At 30.1% G+C, this 24,645-nt stretch overlaps 3 protein-coding genes across 3 annotated transcripts; 2 read left to right on the plus strand and 1 right to left on the minus strand.

The window, feature by feature from the left end:
• Positions 1-1,539: 1,539 nt before the first annotated feature.
• Positions 1,540-22,819, minus strand: Leash (leash). Its single transcript, XM_065505768.1, has 3 exons — positions 22,171-22,819; positions 3,937-5,325; positions 1,540-1,754 (listed from the first exon to the last, which is right to left on the minus strand). Exons 1-3 carry the CDS (start codon positions 22,283-22,285, stop codon positions 1,696-1,698), a joined length of 1,563 nt encoding a protein of 520 aa, XP_065361840.1. The 5' UTR covers positions 22,286-22,819; the 3' UTR covers positions 1,540-1,695.
• On the plus strand, positions 6,448-10,734 carry LOC135955384 (tetratricopeptide repeat protein 14 homolog). Its single transcript, XM_065505738.1, has 10 exons — positions 6,448-6,566; positions 6,810-7,157; positions 7,377-7,603; positions 7,724-7,935; positions 8,018-8,227; positions 8,287-8,726; positions 8,871-8,960; positions 9,017-9,183; positions 9,246-9,424; positions 9,490-10,734. Exons 2-10 carry the CDS (start codon positions 6,875-6,877, stop codon positions 10,544-10,546), a joined length of 2,865 nt encoding a protein of 954 aa, XP_065361810.1. The 5' UTR covers positions 6,448-6,566; positions 6,810-6,874; the 3' UTR covers positions 10,547-10,734.
• Positions 13,230-18,134, plus strand: Ak3 (Adenylate kinase 3). Its single transcript, XM_065505758.1, has 2 exons — positions 13,230-13,413; positions 17,206-18,134. The coding sequence occupies exon 2, from the start codon at positions 17,286-17,288 to the stop codon at positions 17,952-17,954; it is 669 nt and encodes a 222-aa protein (XP_065361830.1). The 5' UTR covers positions 13,230-13,413; positions 17,206-17,285; the 3' UTR covers positions 17,955-18,134.
• Positions 22,820-24,645: the final 1,826 nt, after the last annotated feature.

The following is a 24,645-nucleotide window of genomic DNA, read 5'->3' on the forward strand; positions in this document are numbered from 1 at the left end:
TAGTACGCACTTTTTTCTCGTCACTCATTATAATTAGATTAACAAGAAATGAACATAATTGACATTAAACATAATAACTGACACACTTTTCAAAGGTAACTTGATCAGCTTTGGTGCACTGACTTTGCGATGGATCATCCCTATTGTGATTTTGTATTGAAATAAAACCATTTATTTTTTTATTATTTTTAATTTTTTTGAAATATTTATTTTTTTATTAAATATTTTTAATATGCGTAAATATAACAATTTCGTTAAGAAAAAAAAACTATAAAGAAATATTATTAAATTTGAAAAAATTTCAAATATAAATATTTTTTATAAATTTTTCATTTATTTTGTGTATTCGAGTTGAAAATAAAGATCATATTTGTGAGATTAACAAATAAATAAATAAAAAAAAAAGTATTGTAATTAAATGCTTAAAAACTACATCAAAAAAATAATAAACATAAAAACTAAATTCACAGATAATTTGTTAAAAACTTTCACAAACAAAAAAAACAAACAAAATAAAGGCATTTGTGATTTTTAAAAAATCAAATTGTTGTATATAAAATATGTATGTATGTTGTATATAAATATGTAAATATATATTATAAAATGTATATATATAATAAATATAATAATAATGAGGTGAAGCAAAAAAAAATAATAAATTTGTGACCTTAACTAAGTGAACGGAGTGAAGAAAAAATAATTAACCTGAATTTCTTTCAGTGATAAGTCTCAGACATTGCTTTCTTTTAAGTGTATAAATGTGCGTTTTAATAGAAATACAATAAATTTAAATAATTTGTGAAAAAAAAACAAAATCAAAATAAACATTTAAATTAAAAGTTAGTTAGTAAGTAATATGTTGTTATATAAATAATAATAATAATAATTTAAATATAGTATCGTATTGTATTGTATATATAAATATTTATATAAGACGGCAGTTAGTAGAAATAGTTTAAATTCATTAGTTTCAAAAATTATTTGTTTATAGTTTTTTTTACATAAATTTCCTTAAAAAACAAAATTATATAATTATAGAGGGGCGTATAAAAAAATCAGGGTCTAATAATTTATAAATTTATATGTATGTATATGGCATATAAAAAAAGCTTTAAAAACCTTATATGTTTAAGATTAATTAATTAATTTCCTTGCTATTTTTTAAATTTGTTTTATTTCGCGAACAAAATTTTAACTACAATAATTTTGTTAACAGACTTTTTTTATGTGTTTGTTTTGGTTTTATTTCTAAATGTTATATTATAACTTTTATCTAATTTGATTTTCAATATTTATAATAATTAGCATTGCTTTCTTTATTATTTTTGTTTTTAAATAAAATATTTTCAATTATAAATTAAGCTTTTTTTAAGTGCTTTTAGCTTTACGTAATTAATAGGTTTTGAAAGTTTTGTTTCTTTTTTAAATTTTTTTTTATATCAATTTTATATAATTGTGCCTATATTACTGTGGTTTTGTGTCTAAACTACTGGCGTTTTCTTCTCAAATTTCTGTTATTTTATTTTAATTAATCCCTTTGTTCGTCAGTTTCTTGCTTTCTTTCTGTTTTACTAGTTTTATTAATTTCTTTAAAAAGGGGGTGGGTTTAGTAACTTTGTTCCATACTTTTTGTTTTGTGTGTGTGTGTGTTATTTTCACTAATTCTGTCTAAAATTGCAGATTTAGAAAAATATCTCATTTGGGCGTTTCGGGTGGAGCGGTAGCATTGCCAAATAATTCTTCATAGGAAGGAGCTGAAAATAAAAATAAAGAAAACAGAGTTAATTAATAAATATTTACAAGCTTTATCACAAATTGCTACAACCATAACAACGTGTCTCAGTCCATTTGTATAAGAAAAGCAAAGACAACAAATAAGAGCGCTATATTCGAATTTATCTAATCTAATACACCCTTCACCTTAGTACTGAGTATATGAGTTTTAAAGTGGCATATTTTTGAATCTAATTGAGATATTGATTTGAAATTTCTTTTATAAAACAAAAAATTAACTTATCTAAACAAAATAGATTATTTCGCAATAAATGTGGATCAAATTGTTCCTAATATTTGCAATCCTATTAAAATTTTGATACAAATTTTAGTTTTAGAAACTCAATAAATATGTAATAAAATCTTTATTTATTAACCAAACTCAAGGAAATTTTCAACGTTTTTAAAATTTATCGTTCTAAATAACAAAATGTAATAAAATCTTATCAAAAGGTCAAAGGGAATCCCACAATTCCTAAAAATTAGAAATAATCCCAAAAATGGTATTTTTACAATTTTGCCCATAGGGTCCACATTTCCTTCGGGGATGGGAAAATACTTTGGGGATAATTAGGGAATACATCAAGGTTTCCAAAACTGCTTTCCATTTTCTGATCCCAGCTTAGGGATTTTAGAACACGTGACCCAAAGTGGAAATATTGATAAAAAAATAGTTCAAATTCCGAAGGGCGTATGTGCGACATATTCGAAAAATAAGACATGTTTTTTATACCAAAATGTTCTTATAGAAAAACATAAAATTGTTATATGTTCTTAAAGAAAGTTTTTTTTAATAAAAAAAGAGTTAAGCCACCTTTTCAAACAGCAAAAATCTACTATTTTTGGAATTTTTAAATTGAAAATCTTTTTTTTATCCATAATTGATATGCTTTGAAGTCAAAAGAAATTCGAGTCCATTCGGTACAAAAGAACAACCTATATTTTTAAAAAATAGGTCCAAGGTATGTCAAAATTTTTAAATTTCAATTTTCAAATGCCTATATCTTGCAATTTATATGAGATAAATAGCACACGCAAGGCCTAGCCAAACGCTTTCCAAAAATATAAAAATCTTTGAAATCAGATGGGAAACAAAAAATTTTACATGTCAAAGGTACCCTACTTTGAGACCCCATAGCGCCGCCCCTGGAGCATTTGTAGGTCCCATTTTAATAACTTAAACTCAAATACTCCTTGCCTACGCCCACGTTCTCCGTATCGGACCAGCCGTTTAGAAATGCCAGATTTATTTCCAAAAAATTTTGATTCTGATCCCACTGTGGAGCGGACGACAAATTCTTCTCAAAATAAGAGAGGACGAGCGATGCTACTCGAAGAGGAGAGATTATACTCCAAGCTCTCAAAGGTGTCTCTACTCTACCCAGACAAGAACAACTTATCAGTATTGCCGGGTTAGAGGGGCGCAGCTGCCATCGTATTGTTGTCACTCTTGAACGGAGACCACTCTGAAGAGAGATTATACTCTGAACCTCCAGAGGTTCGATAACTCATTCCGTGAGGAAATTTGTATGGGGCTCGGTGAAATCATGGACCGATATTGCCCTTTTTCAATACCAAACAAACCTTATCGTCAGAGAGTATTTGAGAACATTTTAGCCATATTTGCTTTAGTTTAGCTCCTATAGTGTTTTCAACACACAGACAGATAGACGGACATAGCTAGAACGTCTTAGAATCTTATGAGGACCCAGAATATATATGCGACAAATATTTTGATGTGTTACAAATGAAATGACAAAATCAATATACCCCGCATCTTTTTTGATGGTGGGTATAAACATTCACCCTTATCGTGGTTGGCGTAAACGTCAGTTTCGTACTAGATTAAAGAAACAGTTTGCATTTTATCTTTAATCTAGTACGAAACAGTCGTAGGCGTAAGACGTTTACGCCAACCACGATAAGGGTGATTATATTCTATTTATAACTATTATTTTGAGTGATTTATTTTGTATAACAAAATATACATAAATCACAATTTGGGTATTTTGATCTAAACAAGTTATTTTCGGTATCTGCCGAAATGAATTTATTAAAATAAAGTAATAAAATAAACAATTCGAGAAGTTTCATACTCCATACAATTTTTAACCAATCTAAATTATACATATTTCCCTATAGTTTAACACAAAATACACTTACGCAATTCATGGGCTCCTGGCTGTGGTCGCATTGCCATGTACGTCGACGATGACACCGAGGCATAATGTGTTGACATTATTGAACTTCGATTTAAGTTGTTCATGGTTGGCGGTGGGGGTGTTGGTGTACCCTGATGTGGAAGTGGCTGTTGCATCAGCGAGTATTGTGGCGAGTCTGATAGGGGATATGGTGGCATATTAGCGGCTGGCGGTGGATATGAATTGATCATCAGTGGACTACTCGAGTAAGGCATATATGGTACATTCGAATTACTGCGAAGACTAGCTCGGTTAGAGGGACTATTGAATTGTGACGATGAACCGGAAGTGTAAGATAGCGCTGTACCTCCTACAGCTGGGCTTAAAGTGGCTGCCGATGAATCCGAAGTGGTCGAATGCAAAGAACTCGATTCACTGCTGTACTGTGAAGAGTGTGATGGTGAACCAATTGATGTATCCAGTGGTGGATACATAGTTATAGAATTGGAAGATTGTTCAAAGGGATTGCCAGCACCGTTGGCAACTTCCGGCGGCATGGGTGGATGTGGTAAATTGGGCGCTAGACGTACTGCTCCTTCAGTCTCATTTGTGTACATTTTAAAAGGCATATTAAGAACGAGATTTTTAAAGAAACCCCTTAGAACTGCTTCAATGCGCAACTCATAGGTTATGTTAATCACGCCCGACAACTCATCATCCGTCGGCTGGGCCATTTCGGGTATTAGCAGTTCATGGGCAAACGAACGTTCACTTTTCTTGTGCACCGATCCCGTCTCCTTGTGGGCTATAGGTATGATTTCCATTTTTTGTACCCTCAACGGCACATGGCTGTAATAAGAAATGTATTGTAAAACACAGAAACGTAATTTCTCTACGTTGGTGGTGCTATTATTGGTCACCGTAACACATATACGCAATGGCTCTCCTCTCACCGCAAAGTCTTCGGGCAGTAAGGCCAACATACTTATGGGTCGTGTACCAAATAAACTTATAGTTTTCGTGATTTGTTTCTCCAATGGTGTGGGATTTAGCCGATACACCGGCGGCAATGACATATTTTTCATTATGGTTACCGGTATAGAATGCCGTTCATCAAATGACCAGGGCCTTTGTATGAGTATACGAAGTTTGTATTTAATTGAACCATGACTTCCCTTGAAACTAGACGGCAGAAAACATTCCAAAGGCATTGAAAAGTCGAAAGTATGTTCACCGGGACTTAGCTCAATGCCACGGGGTTCGAATACCGAAAGTGGTATTTCATTGTGGGCATAGATTTCTTTGCTCGAATAGAAAAGGCTGCGTGTGGTTTCATTATTCGAATTGGAGTTTTTGCGTAAAATTTCCATCCATTTACATTTACCTTTGCCGGTAATTTGGACTTTAATCGCTGAAAGCATAGAGATTAAAAAAGAAAATTAATGAAATTCAAATTTCACAAAATAGTAATTTACAATACAAATTAAAAAGTCGTCGTATTTATAAAAATATATATAAGGTATATTTTAATATATAATATGAAACAAATTCACTAAAGGGTTGCTAAAGTTATGGCCCATACTTTTCTTACACCAAAAGTTGTTTAATTCAGTTTATATTCTGAATAGTGATGATGTTATTCTAAGACGCTAATGTTCCAAATTTCAAAGGCGTCGGTCCAGTATTTCAAATATTATTATTTTTATTAATTCTCATTTTATAAAAAAAATCCAAATAAGCATACTACACACTTTTCGAATAACTTATCATTTTTGACGTATGAGTATTTTACAATACAACCCAGATAAGTATGCTACACTTTTATTACATTACTATGGCGTATGATTGTTTTACGTTACGTGCGAAAGATTTATTCATCATACGCAGCGCTTTTGGTGTACCAAAAATCACAAATATTTTCCTAATACAAATTTACAAAAAATCAACAAAAAGAAAGATATGTGGTGGACAAAAAACTCACCACACTTTGTTTACTAGTGGTAAACAGTTATTCAAAAATTATTTTTTTTTTTTAATTAAATTTATTTTTCAAATTTGTATAAAAAATATTTTTCTAATAAAAATTAAGAAAAACAAAAAAGATACCTGAGGAACATAAAACTCACAATACTTGGATTTGGTGTAGTACATAAATTTAAGTTATTATAAAATTTTTGTTTTGAATTAATTTTTTTTTCAAAAATTGTATACTTACATACTTCAATACTTTTTTTTAATAAAAAATTAAAAATTAAAAAAAAGATACGTGATGAACAAAAAACTCACCACAATTTGTTTAGGTGTGATGAATAAAATTTTTATTTACCACACAAAAAGTTATTCACAAAGTACTGCATTACTGAACCGTACTACCGATAACTGCAATACCACAAATATTTGTATCGACCGAACCCTAATCAGGTGGATACTTTTACCGACACTATATTTACTATATTATACAACACTGTAGTGCTGGATGTTATTGTGAATGCATAACATTGATATCTATTGTGAATTCCTCATCAAGTGTCACTTTATACATATAGAAATAAAATATAGAAGCAGAAAAAATTCTTTCTTGTGAAAAAAATTTAACACTGAAAAATATGTGTAATTTCTGTTTATAAAATTAAGTTAAATAATGCAAAATATGTAAGTATAATTATTTTAGAAAATTTACAGATATTTATTTAAAAAGTGTTTATAAAAAAAAGCCAATAAGAATACAAAATGGTGGAGTCGTTTGTCTACAGCATAGTGGGTAGGTAAGCAATGAATTTAATGTGTGGTTAGAAAAGTGTCCCACATAGCCAACATTAATTTGGGTATTATTAACAAATTTCCTACATTTTGATCTGTAACAGAGAATATTTTAAATAATTACTTTAATTTTAGTTAAAATAAAAAAGTAGCGGCTTCAAAAAAAATATTCTTACATACATTATACTGAAAAAATCAATATGGATAGTGGCTTGATAAAAAAAGCTTTGTGCTTCCATGGCAAGCCCATGCAAAAGATATGGGATGATGAGAGGGGTGCTGGAGACTTACAAAAAATAGGAGTGCCCGAGGATGGCAACTACAACATCTATATGGATAGACAGAAGTATTTCACATTTCAGGATAGGGCCAAACGATTGAAATTGCATCAATTTCTCTCACGCAAGGCTTTGGATTTATATGACAAGGATTTAAGCAAATCGTTTATACAGTCCATAAAACCCAAGGAGGATGTGGAGAAGGGTAAGTAGCAAAGATTAAATTATAAATATATGACGCGTTAAGTTTTCGTTCTTATTCAAAATGAATTTATTATAATTTTTGATTTGAATTACACTTTTTAAAATTTATATACCTACCTAATTTCGTTGGTTTTTTAATGTTAAATGGTAAAGTATTATTTTGTTTTTATATATTTACATTTTCCTTATTTAATATTTTATGTCAAACTTTTTATTTTAGCTAAACAATTTGTGGCTGAGATACCACCCTATGAACTATTCATTGTCAAACATCAGGACAAGGTTAAACGTCATATTTTGGAATCTATAATGCCGGGTGATATTGTATATGCCTCTATACCACGTTCAAAACTCTCCACCACAAAACTATTAGCTGTAAAATTAAACGTAACACCTCTTTGTACGGGAGAACCAAATTGTAAACTAATACATGAATATAAATTAAAGGTGAGCAAGATAAATATGATTCATTATAATTCCTTTGTCATATAGATTTGTACTTTACTTAAATTAAAAATTTCCTTAGCGCTTAAAACTGATTAATTTTCGTCTTGTTATTTATTTTAGGCTCAAGTTCCACCCCAACTATGTGAAGAAATTGTTCCATTAAAGGGTGTTAAACCACGTGGCAGTGAAGCCCTGGAATATTTGCGCTGTGAAGTCGTTGAATTTTCCATAGATGCAGATCGTTTAACCTTAAGTCTTTTGCATACAACAACAAAAAATAAAAATATTAAATTAGGCTTGGTGACATATGAGGAATTGCCACAATTGTATCGGTAAGTTCCAAATATAAAACAAAAATTCAATCAAGTTATTAATGGAATAGAATTTGTTTTGCAATCATAATGAAAACTTTAGTAAACTATCGGAAAGTACTTTAGAAAGATACGAAGAATGTCTGAAAAAAGCTAAAGAATATGAAAATCCAAATTATGATATTTTATATACACTCAATGGTTTGGATATCAATGATAATTTTTCATTGATGAACAATTTAAAGTATGATTTTCCACCACAAGAATACGCCAAGGAACTGAGACAGGTACAGGCGAGTAAATGGGCTTTTAGGTAAGTGTCAAAAAAAAGTTAGGCATAGTTAAAGCTGACCAACAATGTCATTATTTCAGATCTGTGGCCGAGGGTATAGAGTACTTTAAAGTGGGTCAGCATGTAGAAGCATTTCAATGTCTTAATAAGGCCTTGAATATAGATCCGCGCAATGTGGAGGGTTTGGTGGCCCGGGGTGCCTTATATGCCAATAAGGGTTCGTTTCTAAAAGCCGTGGAGGATTTTGAAAAGGCTCTTAAGCTTAATGCTTATCATGTTAATGCACGCAAATACATGGGTGAAACTTTAGTGGCTTTGGGACGCAGCTATGAAGAGGATAATCGTATACAAGAGGCTGCCAAAGCATATAGAGACTGCTTGAATATAATACCAAATCATGAACAGGCTCGCCTTTCCTTGGAGGCCATACAACAACGTACTGGTGCCACAGTCGAGCCCATAATGCCATCTCAACTACCACCAGCTGCTACCGAAAAATCATTGCAACAGCAAATAAATGGTAATTACTTTGGGTTTTAAATAATAATTAATTTGTTGGTTTTTCTCTTTACCTATATTTTCAGGTTTTAAACAAATCTATTAGTAAGATAATTTAGCATTTTGTTTACATTTTTATTAAAACAAAACCTTATTGTCATTTTAGATTTTGAAAATCAGATTACATTAATAGTATCTTCTAGCAATGAAGAGGAATCCTCTGAAGGATCTTCCGCCTCGGAAACTGAAGGCTCTGGTATGTTTTTTTTTAAAACAAACAAATTTAGTTTAATAATAAAAACTCATTTGTAGACGAACATGCTCTTAAAGATCACTCACTATCGCCACTAAGCAAGAAAATGGTCATGCATAGAACAGCTATGGAGACCGGACAAAAACCACAAGCACAATTTAATCAACCATTTATGCAAACTAATAGAAATTCAATGAATTTACCGGTTATTCCAAATGAATTTAAGGTATGTCTACTAACTTAAGTTTGCAATTATAATACAAACATATTTTTGCTACACTAATTAAGCTGGACGATGATGATACAGAATCTAGGGTGCAAAAACTCTTGCAAAAGGCCATGAAACATAAAAAGGAAAAAAAGAAATCAAAAAAATCCAAGAAATCGAAAAAATCTAAAAAGGAAACCAAATCTGTCAAGAATCCTTCATCATTATTGGAAAAAATTAACTTTCAGGATGCCTACAAGTAAGTAATAAAACTTCTCTCAGCCTAGAAATCTCAACATTACTACATTTTAAATGATTTTTCAGTATACTAGGTGGTGGTTTACAAATTGAGAGTACTTTAAATGACAATCTTAAAATGTACGAGCAAACCATACAGGAAATACGTAAGCGTCAGGAATTACTGCAGCAGTCAACTTCAACGGCGACAGCATCTACATCAGCTGCTGCTTATAATCGCAGAGAACAACAACGTCAAAGATCGGAAACCCCACCACCACCACCTTTAAAGCCCAGCTTGCCTGCGCAATCGACATATGTTTATAAATCCATAAATTTTGGCAAAAATTCTTATACACCGGCCGCACCCAAGCCGCATGTTGTGGAACCGCCAAAATTTTCATTTCAGATAAAAAAACCAGTTAAAGTGGATAAATTTGGTCTTATACGCTTGGCCACACCTGCTCTACAAAACAGTCCAACACCATCGCCACCCAGATCCAAACGGGTTTCACGTTCACCACGTTCTCGGCGACGCACACGTAGTCGCAGCCGCAGTGGCAGTAGAAGTCGTGGTGGCAGTAACAGAAGACGTAATTCCCGTTCACGTTCTCGCAGTCGAGTGTTCAGAGGGGGTAGTCGCAGCAGCAGGCCCAGATACAGACGTCATCGCAGTTCGTCTTCAAACTCTCGTTCGCGTTCGCGTTCTCGTTCAAATTCTCGTTATCACGGTCGTAAACATGATTCACGCGGCAAATCTTCGGGATCACGCTCTGCACGCCGTTCGCCCTCTCCATTTGTGCCACGTGGCACTCCCTCACCAAACACTCGTTATCGACGTTCACGTTCACCCCGTTTTAATAGACGTTCACCTCATGGCCGTCGTGGTTCACGCAGTCCCGTTCGCCGATATCCTCCACCTAAATTTGGTAATCGCAGTTGGCAACGACCCGATTTTAAACCACGCGTACCCGCTGCTGCGGCAGCAGCCGACGGTAAATGGCTACACGATAAATTTGAGGATAAAAATGATGGGCCCTCCATTGAGGAAATTGATGAGATTATCAGTAAAGCTCAAAAGGAACGCAAGCAAGATATAATTAATCGTGATAAGAATATACTTAAAAAGACTAAGAATTGGTAAGAATTGTTGGAAAAGTACGTTATTATAATAAATACTGTATTTATAAATATAATTCCTAAAATATATTTTGTAGCTTATAAAATTACTATATTACATACATACATATAAATAACGTACGTGGTTTGTTTTATTGATGGCATTTCAAATGTTAAGAAATAAATTTAATAAACTACTTTAATTGAACTAAATATTTTTAATTGGGGTGAACGAAAAAGGCTTTATTAATAATTAAGCAGACAAATAATTAATGTCATGGAAAATGTATATGGGATTTAAAATGGTTGTAAAACAAAAAGTTAAATTTGTTGTGATTAAATATTGATTTTGTAAAATAAATTCGAAAGAAAATTGCTTTGCGGATTAGGCCGAAACTCGATTACGGCCAGTATTCGGAAAAACATAGATTGGCGATTTTGAAAGAAACAAGATCAATTTTACGATAGAGGAGATATACAATCGAAGGGGCAAACAACTGATTTCACATAAAGTTCATAATATTGCCAAAGAAAGATGAGAGACAGTAGAAAAAAAATGGTCCAATATAGATATGCAGAAAGAAACCATATAGCATTCAATATAATATATGTAAATGCCCAAAGGTTAATAATCCCTAAAAACGGTTTCTGATGAAGCTTTAATGACGAGAAAGATGTGGAGAAAAACTAAATTTTAAAGAAAACAATCAGCACAATTATGAATAAAAATTCCCATTTTTCCTATTCAAATTCAATGGGAAAAAACTCCCGGGGAATTTTTAATTCATAATTGGGATGAATTTGTAGAAATAAAAAAATCGTATAATTTAAATTGTATTTGGCCATTTTTACCCAAAAGGAAAAAAGTGCTTTTTCTGCTACTATTTTTCAAAGTTTTAATTTTCGTCATTTTTTAGCCAAAAATAAACTTTTTTAATCAAAATTATTAAACTTAGGTCAATTTTGTTAAATGTAAAAGCAAAAATAGCAATTTTTACTACTTTTCCAAAAGTAAACAAATGAAAAATATGTATATCTTTTATAATGTTCGATAAACGAGTTTGATAAATTTAAAAAAAAAAATTACATTTTTCTGGAAAAAATCATATACAATTGGCATCTCAAGACGTTTTAAATAATATTTTACAAATTTAACCAAAATATACTTTGTAATTGTTTAAGGTATTTATAGACGGCAATACTGAGTATTAATATTTGTCAAAAACTCAAGTATCATAATACAATTTCATCGTCTAAACAAAATTTGTATTAGATTTTCAAAAAATACAAATGATTTTTTTGATTTACGGTCGGTATTGAAAATTTTTTTAAAACAATTCAAAAACTTTTTATTTTCATATGTATCGGGTATGTATTTATAAAAACAAATAAGGCAAATAAAAATGTCAAGAAAAATAAAATTTTCAGAAAAATATCAATCAACAAAGAAATAAAATATTTGTAATACTACGTGTAAACCATAGAGAATTATACATAGAGACGAGACACTCCGATTTGTCAAACAAAAATATAAAAAATCATATGTCTGATACAAAAACAAAATACATTGACTAGCATGTATTTTGTTGTTGCCAGAGATAGGTTTTTGACAACAGACTTAGGTTTTTGACAATTACGTCTCGTCTCTATGTTCCCTATGGTGTAAACAATAAATGTTTTTTTGAAACTTTTTGAACCGACTGATTTCAATAATATTTTAAATTTGAAAAGTGTTAATACTCAGTATTGCCGTCTATAAATACCTTTTAGTGATAGCAAAAATTGTGTGATGTGTTTCATTCAAAATATTCAATATTTATATCTACAGTTAGTGCTAACTTTCAGTTAAATTTTTTATTGTTAATGTGAATTAGAAATGTAAATAAGTTCCCAATATGGAATTGAACAATGGTCCGCAAAGATAGTACTGAAGGACATTCTAAACCATGGTCTAAAATTTAGAAAATTTAATTATGGAAATTTAAGATTGGACTGAATGTTGTTGGTTTGGTCCTATCAACCCATAATATTTACAGGGATTTTTCTTGTATTTAGCATGTTTTGCAATAATTGGTTCTTTTTTATAGATTTGCACAATATAAAAAATTGTTTCAAAAATCTTTCCATAAAAGTGGTAAAAAGCGTTAAAAGTGGTCGACTTTTCGACCACCAGGCGATCCTAGTATTTATTATTTCATAATTTATACATTCGTAGAACCCGCTGTCATTAGAATGAGATTTAACGGTAATGTTTGTTGCTTTTAGGAGAAATCATCTACTTGCTCTTCTGGCAACCCCAACATACATGAATCACGATATCATATTATGGCAAATGTCAAATCACAAAAACAGCTAGACTATTTGTTTATGTTCATGTTTAATTACATTTAATAAAGCAAATTTATGGAATTTAAAACCAATAAATACTGAGTAGTTTATCAGATTTACTTAACAAACTGCATATTACATGAATAAATATTTTCCTTTTAATATTACATATCTTACAATGCAATTGACATCACTCCAAAAACATTCACAATAAAACTTTTATTGTTGTATGAAAAGAATAAAAAAGAGAGTGCCAGCGAGGGTGTGAAAGAGATTATTTTATTCTCAAACAAAAACAAAACCTCTAATCAAAACACAACAAAAACATACGGAAACCAAAGTCTAGCGAAAATTATTTGTAAATATCATACACAGTAGTGTAGTACGTCTGGTGGTGGCAATATTGACATTAAAATTAAGTTTAAGCTTATTTCCTTCTTTTTTTTTTGGCAATATTGCGTGTAAAGTTTATTATTGAAAAACGTTGTGTGTTTGTTCTATCTAACTATCCTTACAGCAAAATAAACAAGTCATAAATTAGGTCTAAAAAAGTAACACGAACAGGTAAACAATATATTTGAAGCTAACAAGAAAAAAACTAACAGATACTTTTGGTTTCAAAAGAAGAACCTTAAGAAACGAAAACAATGTACGAAAAAAATTGTAATTCTGATAGACACATGTTCTTTTGTATAATATAGTAAATATTATTTGCTGACTAGTGTGATTATTGCAATTTTACATAAGAATTTTTTATTGTGCCATCATCATGGGACTTAAGCTAATAAAAACGTGTATAAATTTGTGCGTCTAAAGAAACTGGGTGATTTTTCTTAATTAAAAAAAATCTATAACGTTCATTACATCAATTTACGTAGACTCTATTGTCTGATTTTTATGGGTTTTTTGCAATTCAAATTTATGATTTTAACCTTAGAGTTTTTTGCCAGTGTAATTCTTTCTCGTGTTAATGTCGAGTTAAAGTATTGATATGTAAACAAATGAGTTATATGGACTTTGAGCTTTTGTTGTTGATTATAATAATAAAAGAGCTTGATTTCGCGGACACTCTACATTAAGTCGATGAGCATTGTTTTAGGTTTGTTTGTAATTGAATGTTTGAAAAAGTTCAACTAATTTTCTTTAAGTTCAACTACTCACTTCAAAATTTGTCCAACAAAAAATTTTGAAATAGATATAAAATCGTAAAATTTCTCCATTTGGAGTGAAGATTTATTTTTGTTAACAGATGGTTAATGGTTACTTATGTTTTGGGATATTTCTAATTCACTACTAAAATCAATCATTAAGCTATTTATAATTTGATTAATTTTGGTCTATAATTGAAAATTACTAATTTTCAAATAACTAAGAAAACTTAGTTAAATGAAAAAAAATTTCGGTCGATCAACCGAAATACCCACCATCAAAATAATAGTTTGATTTTGCATTGCGTTTGTAACACTCCGAAATATTGATCGTAGACCCAGAAAAGTATGAAGTATGAGCTTGATTTCGCGGACACTCTACACTAAGTCGATGAGCATTGTTTAAGGTTTGTTTGTAATTTGAATGTTTGAAAAAGTTCAACTTTTTTTCTTTAAGTTCAACTATTCACTTCAAAATTTTTCCAACAAAAAATTTTGAAATAGATATAAAAACGTAAAATTTCTCCATTTGGAGTGAAGATTTTAGATGGTTAATGGTTATATTTCTAATTCACTACTAAAATCAATCGTTAAATTATTTATTATTTGATTAATTTTGGTCTATAATTAAAAATTACTAATTTTCAAATAACGCAGAAAACTTATTAATTTGTGTCGATCAACCGAAATACCCACCATCAAAATAATGGGAGTTATATTGATTTTGTCATTGCGTTTGTAACACTCCGAAATATTGATCGTAGACCCAGAAAAGTATGACTATTCGGGGTTGTAATACAATTTTAAGACATGACTTTTTACCAAACATTTTGTTCATGTTGTTCATGCCCAGTGGTCCAATTTAGTAAACAGAACTGGCGCTGTCGAATGAACTAAACGTAATGTTCTGTGCCCAAATTAACTTCAAGTGAAGTTGAATTGAATATGTTTATCTATAAAACACTTTTATTTAAATTTCTCGTTTAGCCATTTATTTCCAAGTATTTTAGTCCAGATGTGTATTTCCACCGAGAAGTACACTGAGACCAGAAAATTAAAAGTTTTTGAAAACACTTTGTTTTATCATATTTTCATAGGAAAATAATAAAATTTAAATAACGTAACGAAATTTTCCATTTATTCATAAGTCATTTCGAGATATTCGAATGCAAGGTCGATCATTTGAATATTTATACAAGTTTTTAAAGAGATACATTATGCATTGACTTTTGATATCTAAAATCTTTCTGAAAAAGAGTCAAATAACTGTAAGTATTTGCTTTGCATTATCACATATTTCGAAGTCCCGTTCGACATTGGAAATCAACATTTGTTATCAGTGAGTCGAAAGTACATGCAGAAAGCTTATCAAATATTGAGTACAAACAGAGATTTCTTATACAGTTAAAATAAAAAATCCTTATTGAAAAATAAGAAGATTTATGACCTTTGTACTTATATAAAGTTGGTCCCGTGCAACATCGTAAGTGTGAAATTAAATTTTATGGGGTAGAAATATATCTAATGCCGTCTGATCAGAAGAATCTTGCAATTAAAGTTCTCAAGATATTTAGAAATACCCATTTTGGTAGGTGACTCAGCCCCTTTTCCGACCCCTCCAATTTTTGGTTAAACCTCATGCAGTAATAAGAAATTGAATAGTGTAAAGTTTGAAGACTTTGACAATTAGAATCACTTTGTGTGGGAGGTGCCACGTCCGCTAATCCAATCCAGACCAATTTCAGGCAAACTATCTAAAATGATAAGAGAGCTATTCGGGCAAAGTTTGAAGAATCTTGCAATTAAAGTTCACAAAATATTTGGAAATACATAACAATTTTCTATCTATGGGAGGTGTCTCACCCCCTGTTCCGATGCTTCCCATTTTTGGTTCATCTGTAAGTATCGTGATATGAAATTGATTCATCAACAAAATTATAGTACTCCAGATATTCGAAAATAACTATTTACTTTGTATGATAGCTGCCACGCCCACTAATCCAATGCCACCAATTTTCAGGCAAACTCCGTCCCATTTTTGGTTAGACTTCATGCACTGATAAGAAATTGATTCGTATAAAGTCTGTCACAATTAAAGGTCTGCAGGTAAAAATGTTACAAATCTAGTCAATTTTCTTAGAGTTGCAGTTTTTTTTTTGCCCGCACAAATTTACCACTGATTTTACTAAAAACTTTGTAATTATCCTTACGTACAAAACTATTGGACAACATTTAATACAATAAATGACTATGACCGCAAAGAATTTATAAATAGCAGATGGGGATAATTGTATTCCTTTATAAGAAAAATCATACCAGTTGAAGATCACAACATAACGTTGCATTTTTCATGCTCGGTACTGTACATTCATTTTTATACCCTTCACCTTCGTGAGAAGGGTATATATTCCGTTTGTAATTTCCACAATATAATTTTCCGACCCTATAAAGTATATACATTCAGGATCCTTATAGATAGCGGAGTCGATTAAGCCATGTTCGTCTGTTGTTTTCTGAAGACCCCAGATATCTTCGGGATCCAAATGTTCAATATTTCTGTCAGGCATGCTTTCAAGAAGTTTCCTATTTAAAATCAGCAAAATCGGTGGCTGAGATATGAGAAAAAACCAGGAAAACCTCGATTTTTACCTATATTTTTATTACTAAGTCATTAATATAGACAATATGGATATCTAATGATAGATATTTCAAAGACCTTTGCAACGACGTATATAAGACCATAGTAAGTTGGAAATATAATGGGTCAAAATCGGAAAAATGGTTTTTAACCCGAATTTTTTTTGTACCAAAAAAAATTAAATAACTCGAAAAAAGGTTTTTTCCAAAAAATTAAAAAAAAAATAATTTTGTTTACCTAAAAATATTTAAAATTTGTATTTTGAAGTATAATTTGGTGAAGGGTATACAAGATTCGGCACAGCCGAATATAGCTCTCTTTTTATATAAAAGATTAAAGGCAAAAAAGCTATTACAAATTTTGAATTTAATAAGGTATCCCATAGTCTATGTAAATCAACTTTTTATTTTCTTACCTATCATTATAAATTCAAAGCGTACCTACTACACCTCTGTATATATTAATATTTTATAATAACAAAATCCAAAAATAATCTCTATTGGAATAATTTTTATACTCTCTTATCACTATAATAATGTTTTGTTATTTTTTTATTTTATTTTTTTCCAGTCTACTTTTAAACATTGCCAAATTAACATCTTGTATTGTTATTCGCTGGTCGAGTTTTCAATACATTTTACACACACAATATGTTATCAAAAATATTTCGCGCTGTCATTCTGGGAGCTCCGGCTTCGGGCAAAGGCACTATATCAAAGCGTATTGTGGATAAATTTGGTTTTGCACACATATCACCGGGTGATGTATTGCGTTTGAACGTTATCAATAATACTGAATTGGGGAAAACCGCCAAAGTTTTCATCGATCAGGGTAAATTGGTGCCCGATGATCTAATCATTAAATGTGTTATGAGCTGTTTAAATGAAGTGGGTAATAAATCATGGATGTTAGATGGTTTCCCGCGCACTGTTGTACAGGCTCAACGTTTATCTGAAGTAGAACGTTTGGATGCAGTCATTAATTTGGAAGTACCTCATGAAGTTATCATAGAAAGAGTGAAAGGCAGATGGATACATTTACCCTCGGGTCGTGTTTACAATATTGGTTTTAATGAACCCAAAGTTCCCGGTAAAGACGATGTAACGGGTGAAGATTTAGTGCAGCGTGACGATGATAAGCCAGAAATTGTAGCTCAACGTTTAAAGATTTATGAAGAGATGATGAAACCGGTTGTGGACTATTATGCAAAGCATGATTTGGTAACGAATTTCAAGGGAAAGACAACTGCAGAAATATGGCCAAAGGTAGAAGAATATTTAAGTGAAAAAACCAAAGCTTTACAAGCTAGTCGAGTTTAATTGTTTTAAACATATTAACAAAAAAAAAAACATGAAATGTTTGAAATTTTAAAGCTCAAATGCAAGTTCTAAATTATATGATAATAATAACTAACATTTGATAGTTTGCTTTTTTTTATTTATTATTTCTTTTGCAAATATATGTAGTAATAAAAGTCTATTTTATGACTAAAATGATAATTACGGTCTTTTGTTTTGTGATTAAACAAGTATGAAATATGGACAAACTAAATATGTGTAATGGTTAGTTAGTTCGTTTATCTTTAAGTATGCGCTTGTGTCTTCTTTTCATAGGCATAGAGTAAATATAAACATTGATAAGGTTTCCTTTGTTGTTTTAATTGAAAGTGAAATTGTTTTCTTAGCAAATTACAATTTAATAACAATGGTGTTGGCACCAAAATGGGAAAAATGTCTACATTATGGTTTCGTATATCATTTGACGGGTGTTAAGTAAGTAAGCAAATCAATTTCATATTACAGAGCTTAAGTGTGTTTATATTAAATTATGTGTGTTACATATTATTTTTTGTTGCTTCATTACCTGCTCAAGTGTGTAGCGTGAAAATTTATTGTGAATGGCAAGAAAACCACTCCTCTCGAGTTGCTTACAAAAAAAAAGCTCAATAGCAATGGAAACAGAGATGCCAATGCTGTATTTTTTAAAAAGTTTAAAGGTAAACATTTTGTGATTTTTTTGCAAAATATGTAATATAATATCTATAACGAAAAAGAGAATAAGAAATCTGTCAACAGAGGACCTTTGGCCGGCCGAAGAGTCATTAACTCTGAAATATGTCTTTTGTTTTATTGGCTTTTTGCCGACAAATTTTGGAATCAAAAAATTGGTTGCAAATAAATTGGTGAAACAAATTCTTGGTGAGCCCTTTGTGGTTTGATTTTCTCGATTTTAAATAGCACAGAGTGAACCACCAAAAAAATTATTTTGTATTAAGATAAAGTTTTATATTGAATGGTTTCAATATAAAAATTCTCAAAAATATGTGCATTTTTGCAAATATATCTGTAACTTCTAAACGCTTAGTCCGATTTGAATTTTGACATGCGCAAAGAGGAAGTCTTGTCGAGTTCAAGTTTTGAGTTTGGACCTCATGGACCCACCATTTGCGCGGCCAGGGTATCCCAAAGTAGGGCACCTCGGGTATGTTAAATTTCTAAAACGAATCTATTTCTTCGAATCTCCTCGTCAAGCACTATAAAAATTATCAATTATCTCTTAGGAGACATTCGCATATGAAAATCAAATTTTTTAATATGAGAGGGTTCAAATATTTCCCTTACTTTCATCTAAATTTAATAATATGCTGTTGTTATTTTCATTTTTATACCCTCCACCTTCGTGAGAAGGGTATATGTATATAAGTTTATCATTCCGTTTGTAATTTCCACAATATAATTTTCCGACCCTATAAAGTATATATATATTCTGGATCCTTATAGATATATTTAAAATTTGTATTTTGTAGCAAAATTTGGTGAAGGGTATATAGGATTCGGCACAGCCGAATATATCTGTCTTACTTGTTCAATTTCCAATCATCCATCAAGAACGCTGATTGGTATTTTATGTTCAACGAAAAATACTTATTGAGATTAAATATCCCTGGATAAATTTTTGTATGAAAAAATTTTAATTCATATCCATTCAATGAATTTTTGGAATGAGTGTTTCTCATTTTTTAATTCCGAATTAAGATTTTTGTGAATTAAGCGAATATCTGATACAATTACATATAAATATTTTTTTCTGTTCTATTATTTATTTTAATATTCCCAATTTTTGTTACAACATTAAATACCTAAAGTAATTAATAATGATATCATCAAACCACAATTGCCTGACCTAAATTATTTTGACATGAAACTACTTATTAAAAACAACAAAATTAATTGATAATTTTTAATAAAAAAATTTAAATATGTGTAGGTATATTGAACATTCTTATGAGAGTTCTAACGAAATATTATACAAACATGAATTTCTCATTGTCTTTATTTAAATTGAAAACAGTTGTTTGATTTTATTTAAAAATGTTTGCATTTAAATACATAATATAATAAAATTTTTTAGGTTTTACTTAATTTCAAATAGAAAAAAAAACAAATTGGTAAAATGTTGGTTATTAAATTTGGAATCAATCCTTAAAAATGTATTTAGCATATCCAAAATCATCTTGGATATAGAGCCCAATATTTCACCAGTGTCTTTTTGTGTGGTACACTTTTATGGCTTAGCTATGCACAATATAAAATTTTGTTCCAAAATTCTTTGTATGAATGTGGTAAAAATCGTTTCAAAAGTGGTAGAATTTCGGCCACCGGATGATCCTAGTTTATATAAACATTACTTGTTTAAAATATCTAAAGTATTCAAAAATATTCAGAACGAAATTCCCGAAGTTCTAGCAAATATTAATACTGAAGTAAGACTGATAAAGGTAGTGAACAAATAAGTAAACCGAGAAATAGAAAACAATTCAGAGGTAGCCATTAAACAATACAATAGATAATTGATTTCTATTAGAAATTCTATTTTTGCGACTAAGTATTTATTTGTGCTTCAGCATTTCCAAATTTTCAGAATATAAAAGGACATGTTTTATCACTCAAATATTTAATATATTTGTTATTTTAATTATAGTAAAAATTAACTTTTGAGGGTCAAAAGATATTAAACAAAGTCAGATTCATTGCACCTTCAGCTTGTTTTCAAATAGAAATTTTTGATTGATCAAAAAAGGAAAGAAACGACAATTGAAGAAAGACAAATTATTTTAAATGCGTACAATCGAAATAAATATATTCTGGAAATATGTTCATTAGTATATAGGCCACGTACCACCATTACTGGTATAATAAATCGCTTTAAAAATGATCCAGTATATATCAACCAAGAAGTTGTCGACATATGTCACTATCTGTCAGTGAAAAACATCAAATTATTAAGATGATTAACAAAGAGCACAAAACTCCGTCTCCAGAAATTGCTGCAATGGTGAAGGGAAGCACTGTATGGTAGTCCTCCATTGTACTGTAAGCAGAGCGCAAATAGTGCTGGTTATAATGCCAGAGTTTGTAGAAAGAAACCACAGATTAGCAAAATGAACCAAATGAAGCAACTTTTCTTAGCAAAAAGCAAGAATACACAGTTTTGGGAGAAAGTAATCTCCGATGAAAGTAAATCTTGTGTTTACAACTCGGATGGACGTGTTGTAAAATGGAGGAAGAAGGCCGACGCTTTACAAGAGAAGCATATACAGATAACTGTTAAACACGGAGGTGCTGGATTCTTGGTATGGGGGTTTATGTCGGCGGCTGGTGTCGGGGAGTGTTGTCGAATAAAACACAACACTCCCCGAAATAGTTCGCTTTTGGGTCCTGTACATATACCCCACACCCTAAAGACTCCCCCACAATCACCGGATCGAATATTTATGAGACCATTTGGATCTACGGATATCGTCCATATTACTTCTAAAAATATGCTAAAACAGTATTTTTGGAGGAAAAATACAATATATCCAATATTCGGCAAATATAGACTGTCATATTTATCATACAAAAATTTATCTCTGGTAATTGGCCTTGATTTGTTTCCAAAGAACCATTGTTTATATTTTTTGTTTAATATTTGACAAAACCAAGGAATAAATCTCGTCATGACAAAAGTTTTCCAATCCCTTTAACCTTCACATTAAAAAAGGTATTGGCAACCCTTAGTACTAACTCTCCCACAAAATCATTTACGAAACAACTACAACACTTCCCAGTGTAAAAAAACCATTAAAAAAAAAACAAAAGTAACAAAAAACATCTACTTTAAAGATTGGCATGGTTAAAATAAAGGAATTTGTTGTTCTTGTGTAAACATGATGAATGAAAAATAAATGAAAACAACACTACACGGACGCACACAAACAAACTTAAACACAAGAAAAATAAAAATCAACAAAATCAAGGAACGGTTTTTTTTGCACTTAACAGACAACAAACAGAACAAGATGAAACTTCTTTCTTTGTTTTGCAAAATGTCATTAAAATTGAAGTAAAAATAATACAATAAGAAAAAATAAACAACTGACCGCAAAATCGAAATTAGCTCATGAAATGTTGAAATTGATGAGGTACAAACGATGATGAATCAATCGCAAAATTAAAAATTTATTATTGAAATTTAAAACAAAATCGCACTTACCACGAATTTTTGTACGTTTGGTTAGATTAAACCAAATCTCACCCTTTATTGTTTGCCCGGCTATATACAATTTGTTGGGATTATCTAAAGTAATACGCAAACGTTCGTTTTCCATATTCTTGCAGTTGTTGTTGCTATTACAGTTCTTTATTTTCGTTTAAAAGAAAATATATATTTTTTAAATATTCACGTTTTACTAGTTTGAAATCAACAATTCTTTTTGCCTTAATACCACTTAACAACCATACAAACAAGTGCCTACGTTTCCCCTTCACCTTAGGAAGAAAAAATGCTCTAGATTTTTGACTTTTCACTTATATTATCCAAAAATAAATTAGAATTTTTCTTGTTTTTTTTTTTGATTTTCCTCGTTTCATACAATGACCACAATAAATAGTATTCAAGTTGCTGACTGTGTTGTAGATTGATATTTTAAAGTGGTCATTGTGTTTTTTTCCTTTCTTTGCGATATTTTTTACATTATTATACACTTTATTAATTAATTTATTTCACAAGTTTCTTTTTTGTTTATCAATGAATAATTTATATATTTTTTATTAATTTATTACAACAATTTCTTGCCACTAAAAGCCCCAACATAAGTTTTGTCACTGTTTTTGTACGAGTTTTTCTTTGCAAATGAATATACAATCATTCACAATAGCAGTTTCGTTTTCTTATTAGACAACAATGCCAGAGAGGGAGAGAAATAAAGAGCGTGAGAATATAATGCAATAAGAAAATGACAGACAAATGTCAAATTATTGAAGAACATGTGATGCCAGATGTGTGTTTTTGTAGATAACAGTTAAAAATTGTAGAAATAACGATAATTTATAGAGTTTAATTAATATAATGTGATTTCAAAGAGGTTTGACAACAAATTTTATAATATTATTGACAAATTTTACTATAGTAATATAATTTAAATTATTTCAACTGTCGAAATAACGATAATTTATAGAATTGAATTAATATTACATATGTAATTTAGAAAGAAGTTGGACATCAATGTTATGATATTGATAAATTTGATTGTCAGAAAAAAATTTAATTTATTTTTACTTAACCAACAAAATTTTAATAATTTTGTAAATAAAAATTTAGTTTAGCTATAAAGAAATAATAGGTGTATTTTTATAGCTATAAAATGAATAATTGTTAATATTATTCGTAATCAAATGAAATAACATGATAATTAACCAGTAATATGGTATAGATCAAGGTTTTTAAATTGGGGGTCCGTATAAATATTACAGGGAGTCGCGAAGTACTCAAGAAAACATTTAGCTTAAACATAATTGCCCAATTCACAACTGGTGTTGTAGCGTTGTATCGTTGTATGTCGTAAATATTTTTCAAACAAATTTTTCGAAACAAAAACAAAACATTAATAAAAAAAATTACGACATACAACGATACAACGCTACAACACCAGTTGTGAATTGGGCAAATAAAATAATTTTGTTATTGCTCAACTTGTTAAATAATTTACTTGAAATCGATAACTTTGGTTGCTTTTTTGGTTGTATTGTATATAAGAATATGAAAAATAGTGGACCGTGGTGCAAAAACTTGAGAGAACCCATGGAAGAACAAGGATTGACTTTTTTGGATTGACTCACTTTTATTTTGTAAAATCTCTTCTAAATAATAAATTTTCTACCCTAATGATTTAATATCTCTACGAAAATGTTTTACCAATTTGAAACCGGAAGTAGTAACTGATTGATGACGATTGGTCATTTCTACGACCATTTTAGAATCAAAATCTTGTTGTGACAAGAAAGCACAGTCGCTGTCTATCCGAATTATTATCCTTTATTAGATTTATAACACAATAGCTGCTAAGACTTTTGGCTCTTATCCGAATTAAAATTCGTGTATTTAATGATATTTTCTATAACCGTTATCTCTTCGTATAGCTGAACCATTAGATATTTTTATTTTATGTAAATTTTGTTAAAAATATTAACAGATACTAAATAGGTATGTATATGCAATTAAAGGCCATTGCTAAATTATATAAATACATATATTAATAATAAATACAACTAAAAATAAATTGTTTACTATATTTTTAACATGCTTTTTTATATAACTTTTATATTTTCTTTTTTTTTGCACATTTTCTGTTTTAAAGATACCGCCATTAACTAAATTATTTAGAATTATTAAAAAAAATGTGAAGCCCAAACTTGTTTTGTGCTATTTTCAAATTGAATAATTAAACTTTTTTCTTTATTATGTATGAATGCCTTTTGTTATAACAAAATCGTATTTTAATTTTTGCCGGTTAATTGTTAATACCATTTGTTTATAAAAAAAATATAACACCAACAAAAATACTGACTGACAGAAACAAAAACTGGCTTAAAACAAACTATATTTTGTTGTTGTTATTATTGTATTATTATACACATTTTATATGCTCAACTTCACACCACAGTAATATTAGGAAATGTCGTCATTATA

This window comes from Calliphora vicina, chromosome 1 (assembly GCF_958450345.1).
Source record: "Calliphora vicina chromosome 1, idCalVici1.1, whole genome shotgun sequence".
In the NCBI taxonomy this organism is placed as follows: domain Eukaryota; kingdom Metazoa; phylum Arthropoda; class Insecta; order Diptera; family Calliphoridae; genus Calliphora; species Calliphora vicina.